The following is an 11,798-nucleotide window of genomic DNA, read 5'->3' as shown; positions in this document are numbered from 1 at the left end:
AAAAAAAAAAAAGTTAAATATTTTAACCCTACTGTTAGACCTGCCTGAAAAACTAAAAAGCAATTTAATTAGAAGGCATGTCGTTAATTTCTTTATTTATTCTTTATTTTATTACTGACTGCTTACTTGTCATTTTTTATTCAATTCAAAGTTTGAAATCAAGCTATCTCGTGCTACTGCACCAAAATTACCCCACTGTAAAATAAAAAAAACACTGAGTGAGCAAAAATTTGTGAGACAGCTAGTTATAATGGTAATTAAATGTTTACATATGTTTAAAAGCCTACACTAAAATCTGTCATATAAATTGGTCTCTTCATTAGAAATTAGCCTACTGATTGCCACCATTGATGGACACAATTTTTTTATAATATTAAAAATATCTGTATGACATTATATTCTGGAGTTCTTCCCTGTTGTACCGAATATCTATACTTTTCAAATGATCATATCGAAGTTAGAAATTCAATATTGTGACAAAATAAATTTTGTAGGGTGCCACAAGTTTGTTAAAATTTCCAAAGGGTCCCGCGACTAAAAAAAGGTTGGGAAACACTGTTCTATCACCCTACACCTAAACCTACCCCTCACAGAAAACTACTGGCAACTTTTGAATTTCATAAAACACCTTTTTGTATGTTTTTTTTTTTTTTACTTTTGTTTTATGGGGACACGGGAAGTGTCCTCATAAACCATGTTTATGTTCTGGTACCCGTGACATTATACACATTTGTGTCCTCATAAGCCATATATACCAGTACACACACACACACACACACACACATAAATAAATAAATACGAATATAAATAATCTGCTGTAGAAACCAAGGCCACTAGGAGCATACTACAACCTTTAGAACATGAAGAAGAAAAAAAAAGAAGCTTTTGGTGAATTTGTTTTTAATGAAAATATTTGGTGTGCTGTACATACAGTAAGGGTGTTATTGTGAAAATTTCACCTGTAGTAAGTCAGTCTGGTCACTACGAACGTACTACAACCTTTGGAACATAAAAAAATAATATAAACATAAAAAACCCTTTTGGTAAATTACAGTAATTGTTTTCGAAGAATAATTAAGTGTTGTATGTACAGTAAGGGTGATATTGGCAAAATTTCACCTGTAGTAAGTCAGTATCGTAACTTCAAATGTACTACAGCCTTTGGAACATGAAAAAACCCTTTTGGTGAATTACAGGAATTGTTTTTTAAGAATAATTATGTACTGTATGTACAGTATGAAATAAATTGGCAAAATTTCACTTGTAGTAAATCAGTCTGGTAACTACAAATGTACTACAGCCTTTGGAACATGAAAACACCCTTTTGGTGAATTACAGTAATTGTTTTCTAAGAATAATTATGTACTGTATGTACAGTAAGGGTGATATTGGCAAACTTTCACCTGTAGTAAGTCAGTCTGGCCACTAGGAATGTACTACAATCTTTGGAGCATGAAAAAACCCATTTGATGAATTACAGTAATTGTTTTTTATTAAAGGGGTCATATGATGCGATTTCAAATTTTCCTTTCTCTTTGGAGTGTTACAAGCTCTTGGTGCATAAAGAAGATCTGTAAAGTTGCAAAGACTAAAGTCTCAAATTTTTTGTAAAATTTTTATAAAAGTTAAGAGTCAGCCACGCCTACCTATCTACGTCACTATGTGGAAATATTAGCATAATGCCGCCCAAATGTGCACGCTAAGAAAGAAGGCGTGGTTTCAGGAACAGCAGTAGTGTTGATGCAGCCATGTCAGGGAGACGCTGTGTATTTCAGTGCGAAAGCAAAAGCACTTTATTTGGCCTTCCGGAAGTAGAAGCAATTAGGAATCATTGGTTAAGATTTATTTACAACAGAACAGCACAACCCAGATGTTCGAATTTGTGCAACGCATTTTATGAACCTAGAAGAGTACAAGGCTGGCTGTGCACAAAGGCTATTTCTAAAAAAAAAAGGTAATTTCCAACTTTGCTATGACAATCTGGCACTTCTGAATCAGCGACTGTAAACTACATTATTAACTGTCTTGATATTTACTTTGAAAGCTGAAGCTCCCGATTATGGTAAGGGGCGTTACATTTCCAACGCGTGCTTGTGGTGTTTGGCCAATCACAATGCACTGGGTCAACTGGCCAATCAGAGCAGACTGCGCTTGTCAAAGGATGGGGCTTTGTTGAAAACAACGTGTTTGAGAGAGGCGGGACATAGAGGACCTACAAGAACGTACAGTATTTGAAAAATAATGTGTTTTTTGAACATTAAAGCATGTCAACATATTCTGTTACACCAAATACACAAAATAATGATCTTTAAAAAGACAATATATGAATCCTGCACGTTCTGCATGTCTGTGGAAAACCGGGAGAATTCCCGGTGGCCTGGCAGCCGATTTGGCCCGCTATTTTAATATTATTATTGCATAATTGCCTGCCGAATGTACTATAGCGATTATTTCCGAATTTGCCATTCGATAATCAAATCTCTAATAAATCATGAATCGGTTCGTCGCAACTGGCAATGCTTCAGCTCGCTCGCTCTCAGTGCCTCCGCCAAACGGTTTGGATCAGAGTAATCAATGGGAGAGAGAGAATGGAGTGGACTGGAAGTGCACAAGTGGAGCAGAGAAGTAAAACTACTGTTCAGGGTTTCAAGTGCAGGTCAGTTTCATCTGTAAATATGCTATTGTAGTTTTGTCTTTGTTTACGCAGCAGCCCATTGCTCATCAGTCATCACACAAAATACTGTATAAAGGACAATCTTTATTATCTATTGTAATGTTACAGTAGTCATTTAGCAGACAAATAATCATATTTTATAATAGGTTTAGGAGGAGCTAGGGCAGACAACAACTCAACCCTTACGAAAATTAATGATGATTTTACTATAAATCCAATGACAATGGTTACTATTGTTAAACCATGGTAACCACAAATGAACCATGGTTTTTGCTACACTAGCCATAGTTTAACCATGGAATTTGTAGTAAAAATAAATACAAATGGTAATCCATTTACCAAAAAAAAACACAAAAAAAACATGGTTACTGTACTTTTACTATAATAAAAGCACGGTTTATTTTTGTACGGGTAAAACATGACTCATGTTCAGTAGGATTTTTCTATAAAGATATTGTAGTGATGTACTAATTTTGACATGTAGGCAATTCAGAAAGTATAGTTTTGTTCAATTTTGAGTATTAAAGTCATGAGAGAGATAGATATCAGGGCAAAATAAAGAGACTGAAATTTGTTGTGGGTGCATGAGTGTGAGATTTCCCGGCCTGAAATTTTTTTCCCAGTCCGCCCCTTTTGGAAATTAATGGCACAGACATGCGGTTTCATTTACTACGCAGTTTTCAGCCTCTGCCGCCTCTATATATGAGTACATGAACACATAAACATAATCTCTAGAACTGCTCTGAGTCACTTCATGAGCATTTTACTTATTTTGAAAAAACTATCATCATATCATATACAAAGAGAGACCAATGTTTCAAAAAGACACCAATGTTTCAGGAATTCAGTACACAGAATAGAACACCTGCTTATTAGATAACCGTATTTGAGTTGATGTATATGCTTTTATTTTATTTTTTTAATTAACTATTTATTTTCCAAATCATTGTTAGATGCAGTGTTTCCTGTAGTTATGCAAAGATTTGGTTTCAAAAACAGTATCAGTAAACTATTTATTATTATTTTAAATCTGCATTGAACTTCAGATCAATCTCAAAGTAAAAGGTGGTACTAAAGTCTGATTTTGTGGTGGATGTGTTCAAATTTGATCATCTTAATTCAAGTGATGAAGGATTTTGAAAGTCTTGACAGTGTTGAGCACTAACCTTGCATGGTGCAAATGTTTGAAAATGATTAACAGTGGCAAACAGTTAGAAAAGTAATCAAAACGTAATCAAAAGTAATCAGTTACATTACTTTAATAAAGTAACTGAACAAGTTACACTACTATTACATTTTAAATAGGGTAACTTGTAATCTGTAACCTATTACATTTACAAAGTAACCTTCCCAGCACTGTTTCAGGGGTCTTTTTGGACCCTTTATTTCCCAGCAATCTTAAACCCCTCTCATCACCCTGCACACACTTAAACACAGACTCTCTTGCGCACTTGCGCACACACACACACACACACACACATATATATATATATATATATATATATATATATATATATATATATATATTTATTTAGTTTTTTAATAAACTTGCATATATAAATTACACACATATTGTTCACATATATGGTCTTAAAATACATTACCATATAAAACTCATTCATTCAGGGCAGAGGTCAGGAAAAGGAGTGTTGCCCTCTAGGATGGTTTGGTAACACTTTAGAATAGGAAAACATTTAATGTGTTGTTTTCCCTCAATAAACTCCTAATTTACTGCTTATTGATAGTAAGGTAGTTGTTGTAGTTGTTATGTTTAGGTATTTGGGTAGGGTTAAGGGATCTAGAATATGGTCATGCAGAATAAGGCATTAATATGTGCTTTATAAGTACTAATAAACAGCCAGTACGCTAGTAATATGCATACTAATAAACAACTAGTTAATAGTAAATAGTGTCACCTAATCTAAAGTCTTACTGATGATTTAAAGGGTTAGTTCACCCAAAAATGACAATTCTGTCATTAATTACTCACCCTCGTGTTGTTCCAAACCCGTAAGACCTTCGTTCATCTTCAGAACACAATTTAAGATATTTTTGATTAAATCTGAGGGCTCTCTGTCCCTCCCATAGACAGCAAGGTAACTACCACGTTCAAGGTCCAGAAAAGTACCAAGATGATTGACAAAGTAGTCCGTGTGACATCAGTGGTTCAACTGTAAAGTTACGAAGCTAGGAGAATAATTTTTTGCACAAAGAAATCAAAGCTCTGTCTTGCGGGCAGAAATCGCAGTCCTGCTGGTGAAGGATGCGATAGAGCCGGTCCCTCAAGCCGATATGAGGAGGGGGTTTTACAGCCCTTACTTCATTGTACCCAAGAAAGGCGGTGGGTTTAGACCCATCTTGGATCTGCGCGTCTTGAACCGGGCCCTTCATAGGCTCCCGTTCAAGATGCTCATGCAGAAGTGCATCTTCAGGTGCATCCGTCCCCAAGACTGGTTCGCAGCAATCGACCTGACAGACGCGTACTTCCATGTGTCGATCCTTCCGCGCCACAGGCCATTCCTGCGGTTTGCGTTCGAAGGACAGGCATATCAGTACAATGTCCTGCCCTTCGGGCTGTCCCTGTCACCCCGTGTCTTCACGAAAGTTGCGGAGGCGGCCCTTGTTCCCCTGAGAGAACAGGGCATTCGCATCCTCAACTACCTTGACGATTGGCTCATACTTTCTCAGTCTCAGGATCAGTTGTGCGAACACAGGCACTTAGTGCTCTCACAACTTCGGGTCAACTGGGAAAAGAGCAAACTCTCCCTGACGCAGAGGATCTCTTTTCTCGTATGGAGTTGGACTCGGTCGAACAGACAGCACGCCTCACGCAGGAACATACTCAGTCGGTGTTGAACTGCTTGAATACATTAAAGAGCAGGATGGCGGTCCCACTGAAACAATTTCAGAGGCTCCTGGGGCTTCACACCGCTGGGACTGCTTCATATGAAACCGCTTCAGCACCGGCTCCATAGCCGAGTCCCAAGGTGGGCGTGGCAACGCGGCACTTACCGAGTCCAAGTTACACCGGCCTGCTGCCAAACCTTCACCCCGTGGTCAAACCTTGTGTTTCTCTGGGCAGGGGTGCCCCTAGAACAGGTCTCCAGGCATGCTGTGGTTCACACGGATGCCTCAACCACCGGCTGGGGGGCCACGTACAACGGGCTTGCAGTGTCAGGGGTCTGGACGAGGCCCCAACTGCACTGGCACATCAACTGCCTTGAGTTGCTGCAGTACACCTCGCCTTCATCCGTCTCAAAGGGCGCTTACGAGGCGAGCATGTACTAGTTCGCACAGACAACACTGCGACTGTGGCATACATCAACCGACAAGGTGGTCGCTTTGTGCTGTTCACATTCCTGGGCTGCTCAACCGAGCAGCCAACGAGCTGCGCTTCCGGGAGAATGGCGACTCCATCCCCAGACGATCCAGCGGATTTGGAGGCATTTCGGAGCCGCTCAGGTAGACCTGTTTGCTTCTCCAGAAACCTCTCACTGCCAGTTGTTCTACTCCCTGACCGAGGGAACACTCGGCACGGACACACTGGCACACAGCTGGGCGCGAGACCCTTCGCAAATATGCATTTCCCCCAGTGAGCCTTCTTGCACAGATACTGTGCAAGGTCAGGGAGGACGAGGAGCAGGTCCTGTTAGTGGCGCCCTATTGGCCCACCCGGATCTGGTTCCCGGAACTAATGCTCCTCGTAACAGCCCCTCCTTGGCCGGTTCCTCTGAGGAAGGATCTACTGACTCAGGGACGGGGCACCCTTTGGCACCCGCGTCCAGACCTCTGGAAACTTCATGTCTGATCCCTGGACGGGACGCGGAGGTTCTAGGTGACCTGGTGACCTGAGAGGTAGTTGACACCATCACTTCAGCGAGAGCACCGTCTACGAGACACGCTTACGCCTTGAAGTGGAACCTGTTCGTTGAGTGGTGTACTTCTCACCGAGAAGACCCCCGAAGATGCCCGATCAGAGTCGTGCTGACCTTCTTGCAGCAAGGGTTGGAGTGAAGGCTGTCTCCCTCCACCCTCAAAGTCTATGTCACCGCGATCGCTTCTAACCACGACCCCGTAGAAGGGAAGTCACTGGGGAAGCATGACCTGATCATCAGGTTCCTTAGGGAGGCTAAGTCTAAATCCTCCACGGCCCCCCTCTATACCCTCTTTGGACCTGACTGTAATGCTCACAGCACTACAGCAGGGCCCATTTGAGCCTTTGCAGACAGTCGAGCTGAAGTGTCTGTCAATGAAAACTCTACTCCTGCTTGCACTGGCCTCCATCAAGAGGGTAGGGGACCTGCACGCATTTTCGGTCGACGATTCATGCCCGGCTATGTGCCCAAGGTTTCCACTATTCCCTTCAGAGATCAGGTGGTGAGCCTGCAAGTGCTGCCTCCAGAGGAGGCAGACCCAGCCCTAGCTTTGCTCTGTCCCGTCCGAGCCTTAAGGTGCTACGTAGACCGGAAACAAAGCTTCAGGACCTCAGACCAGCTCTTTGTCTGTCACGGAGGCCGGCTGAGCCGTCTCTAAGCAGAGGGTGGCCCGCTTGATTGTGGATGCCATCACCCTGGCTTATTAGGCACAGGGTGTGCCCTGCCCTTTCAGGTTGCGAGCTCACTCAACTAGAAATGTTGCATCCTCCTGGGCGCTGGCTCGTGGCACCTCGCTGGCAGATATCTGAAGAGCTGCGGGCTGGGCGACCGCTAACACGTTTGCTAGACTCTATAGCCTTCGTGTGTAGCCGGTATCCTCCTGTGTTCTCACCTCAAACGGGTAGAAGCACTGAGTGGCCCCGGCTCCGGGTCGGCTTGCTAAAACTGCTCCAGAGAGTCCGTATAGTAGACCCTGTTGAGCTCCTCCGTCCCCTCGGCAGCCAGACGTGGCAGAGCATCCGGCGCCAGGCCCTCTCTCGATGAATCTGTGAGAACCGGTAGAGGGCTGGGTTCCATATGTAGAGACCTAAGTGGATCCCATATGTGTAAAGTCCACGGTATAGCCTCGAGCCCGTGTTTCCCCCGGCAGACTTCTGCCATTCCAAGAGGGTTACAATCACCTCCAATCTTCCACATGCACCTAAGGAATGTTCATGTGTGTATTTGCTTCCGAAACCTCCTTCGGGAAGGTTGGAGCTTCCGTAACGTCCCTGTCCCAAGTGGAATGGGTACGTTTTCCCAGTGTTATCCAGTCTTACTGAGTGGGTAGTGCCATAGCAACAGTAGCTGGTCCTCTTGTGGTAAGCCCTGCCCTGCGCCAAAAAGTTGGGGCGCAGGAGGCTCCCGCAGGACACTGAAAGGGGCAGTATCTGTGGCCTTTTGGTATGGATCCCAATTCGTCGGTCATCCGACGTGACGTCGAGAGTGACCGACTGAAAGGGAACGTCTCTGTTACGCATGGTAACCCTCGTTCCCTGAAGGAGGGAACGGAGATGTCACGTCCCGTCGCCACAGCTCCTGTACCACTGCTGAGCAGCCGGGTCACCGGCTCGGCTCCTCAGTGCAAACCTGAATATGTGCTGCATCTGCTGCCTACTTATAGTCATGCTGTGATCAGCGGCAGCTGGATGCAATAATCGCATGCCAATGTGCATTGGCTCATTTAGTTTACACTCGAAGTGGATTGGTCTCTCTAAGCGAGATCCCAATTCGTCGGTCATCCGACGTGACGTCTCCGTTCCCTCCTTCAGGGAACGAGGGTTACCATACGTAACAGAGACGTTATGTGCCCCTAAAATTCCAGATATTGGGCCAAAATAGAAATGCCACTGTGTGAGTTTTTGTCTCATATATTTATAACATATGATAAGCGATATCACACGAGTGCTGTTTTTGTCCCGAATAGCACGAGTGTAAATGTGTTCAGTAAATAAGAAGTTAATAATGTGTTATATTTTAAACACAATATTGTCTATTTTTGTTCAGTTTTGCAGATGCAAATATTAATGCCACAGCTGAACTGTTGTTGGTCTCCAATCAACACAATTTCTGTATGAATCCGCATTTTGAAGGAATCTGGTCAACCGATGATTCAATGCCCCATTCATAAAGAGAGCCATTTGTTTCATTACTGAGTGAATCAGACGTTTGAATGAATTAATAACTCAGTGACTCAAGACATTTACCTTCACCTACTGGCAGTTTTAGTTTATTATTTAGAGTATAATTTCATAAAAAAAGTATTTCATATTTACATATTAATTTAAAAAAATCCATATTAGTAAAAAAAATTATTAAAAGGATAGTTCGACCAAAAATTAAAAATGGAAAAAGAAAATGAGAAAAAAAATCTATCTAAAGATACTTTGTAATATCTATTTCTCATGTCACACAGTAATGGCTTTAAATGATCTTTTGTGGGTAATTTCTCAGCCAAATGTATTTAATTAAAAAAGTTATTAATTATATTAGATATTTAGATTTTTTATTCATTTTTGTTTTATTTAAAAATTAGATAGATAGATAGGGTCTGACCTTTACTTAATTACTTTACACATTGTCAGCTTAATAGAATAGTTCACCTGAAAAAGAAAATTGCTTGCTTTGTATATGGATATGGATTTTTTTTAAACCTTTAAGCATAATATGATGAAAGAGTGTAAACCTACCTCTTTGTGCATGTTTAATTGCTTTGCTGTGTAATATTGACTTTCTTGTGTTTGTTTTTCAGAGAAGAACTCCAGACGGCCTCCTCAGGCCTACCTGATCCTGGCTGGTGCAGAACCACTCACTTTTACCAACATCTTCCCTTATTGGGAGAAAGACCCAAATAGTAAAGTGCAGGTACAGTACCTCACACATAGCTTTCATAATACCATAGTAGTAAAGAGAACAGAGAAATAATGTGTTAAAATAATAATAATAATAATAATAATACATGTTAGAATATGGGTACTGTCAAAAAAACTCTTGCCAAAACATAAAATTCTACATAAAATTGTACCTATATATTTAAAAGTCAGCTTCAGAAATCTAGGCACAAAGTAGTTTTTCTTTGTAAAGCAGCCTGTGTCTCGATTTACTCTGTGACTTTCCTTTGCAAGGTTCTAAAACATACCAGATTTAGTAAAAGTGAAACTTGTATCCTGACATTAAATTATTACTAACTTCAAAAGTGGTTATTAAAGGATATGTTTGTACATTTTCAACCAGCTTTATACTGTTACAGTTTCAATAATTTATATAGATGAACAATGTGTACTTCTCCATGCTACCTGCATCCAGGTATATCCATTTATTTGTCAAGAAAGTCTGTCAGATGATGCAACATGTGATTTTTGCATCATCCAGTGGACTTTCGCAGACAAATAAAACTCCAGGGCTTTTGTTAAAACTACAGATTTAACGTCTGCATTTTCGTATAAGCACTCTCATATATGACTAATATCTGAATAGTTGGTGGTCGATTTCAATACAGCTTTAATATTGAAGCCTATGTATGATAAAACTGTATGTTTGAATGTTTGTGCAGGTTGAAGGAGCCCGTAATAAAGTGATCCTGGTTAAAGATGCTCTGTCTAAACTCAGCAGGCAGCAGTACACAATTGAGGAGCTCAGCTCCAAACCTCTGCCAGAGGGAGTGGACCCTCTGCGCCTCGAGAGCTACCTGTCAGATAAAGACTTTCAGGTAACAACTCCACCTAAAGATGTTCACACAAGCCCTTTACTAAGCAAAACTGTTTCAAAACCTACCCTAAGGGTCAATAGTTTAGTCTTAAATGGTTATCAAGGAAAGTGTCAAAGATCAGCAAATGCTCACGTTGGTTTAATAGTTTTCCAGTGTGGCTTTTTTTTTGTCTGAAAGTCATATTAACCTATAATTTTCTGCAAGCTGATGTTAGCACAGATCTATGTTAATACAGATTGTATTTGTTTTGCAGAGTGTTTTGGATATGACGCGGGATGAATTTAATGCCCTCCCAAACTGGAAACAGCTGAAACTGAAAAAGAGCAAAGGCTTCTTTTAAATTTAAGAAACATTTTGTGTCTGCAATCTGTTGTATATTCACTTTAAATAATTACTAAGGAATAATGTGGATTTTCTTTGTGCTTTTTAAGCAAATCTTTTTTTATGTACATTACCAATATATACAGTTAAATCTTTTAATAGAAGAAGAACCCACCTACGGCTGTAGCAGTTTCATACATCAGTAACTTTTGGTTACAAGACTTTTCTACACAATTTAAGTATCGACACATCTAGGCATTTAATGTAAAATGCGTTTGTTTTGGGAATTGCATGAAGCATGTGGACATAAATCTGTTTCGCTATGCACAAGCTTGCATTATAAATATGTATCATTTTATTTTACCCTGTTTAACCATGTTGCTATCGAACTGTGATCTTAAAATGCATTAAACACTAATGGTGACAATTCATGTAATCAGTCGAAAACAAATAGAGGCCTTTCGCTCAGTCATAGAGCTCTGCAAGATTAACATTTAAAAGTGAATAGCTCTTTAAGCCATATCATGTGCAAATATTAAGTGCACTGCTGCCACAGGAATGAGTGACTAATATACAGTATTAAGTGTGGTGGTACAGTCAACATTAAATATAACAAATTAATATGTATGTGTATGTGGATTCTTTAAGGTATGAATGTGTATTGTTTGTCCAGTACCAGAATTATTGTGCCACCAAAACATACTCTTAACAGCTCTTGCTGGTTGATAAATGCTATTCAAGTTCATACCACTAGATGTCATGCTCCTTTGTCCATTCTCTCATAATAAATTGCAAGACTATTTACCAGATCATTCCAGTGTGTGTAAGAATCTAGTGTTTCAGATTTGTTTTTTATTACCAAAGATGCAAAGACACCAAGTACTCTTATTTTATATGCTTATTTTTTTTTATTTAATATACATTTCTAAAACCTATATATCTGTAATGGCAAAATCACTGTAGAATTGTTCCTGTGTCTTGAAATAAGGTTATGTGGGTGTTATTTGTTTTACACAAACACGGCATTGCTGATTTGGAGGAAATGAGAGAGGGGAACAAGTAAAGTAGCGAATCAGTGGTGTGAATTACTGATTACCACTGGAACTTTGTGAAATGTGCAAAAAGTAACTACAAACTGATGATTGATGATGTGCTGGGCAAGACTATCCATGCTTTGCAT

General features: G+C 40.3%; 1 protein-coding gene across 1 annotated transcript in view; it reads left to right on the top strand.

The window, feature by feature from the left end:
* Positions 1–11,420, top strand: part of svild (supervillin d) — a 48,556-nt gene extending 37,136 nt beyond the window's left edge. The window contains exons 21-23 of the mRNA XM_016246107.1: positions 9,341–9,453; positions 10,142–10,297; positions 10,551–11,420. Coding sequence (XP_016101593.1) covers positions 9,341–9,453; positions 10,142–10,297; positions 10,551–10,637 — 356 coding nt within the window. The 3' untranslated portion in view covers positions 10,638–11,420. The remainder of the gene's footprint in view (positions 1–9,340; positions 9,454–10,141; positions 10,298–10,550) is intronic.
* The last annotated feature ends 378 nt before the right edge of the window (positions 11,421–11,798 follow it).

This window comes from Sinocyclocheilus grahami, unplaced genomic scaffold (assembly GCF_001515645.1).
Source record: "Sinocyclocheilus grahami isolate Dianchi unplaced genomic scaffold, SAMN03320097.WGS_v1.1 scaffold785.1, whole genome shotgun sequence".
Classification (NCBI taxonomy): Eukaryota; Metazoa; Chordata; class Actinopteri; order Cypriniformes; family Cyprinidae; genus Sinocyclocheilus; species Sinocyclocheilus grahami.
Note: the sequence above shows the minus strand (reverse complement) of the source record. Positions and strands in the feature narration are given on the sequence as shown.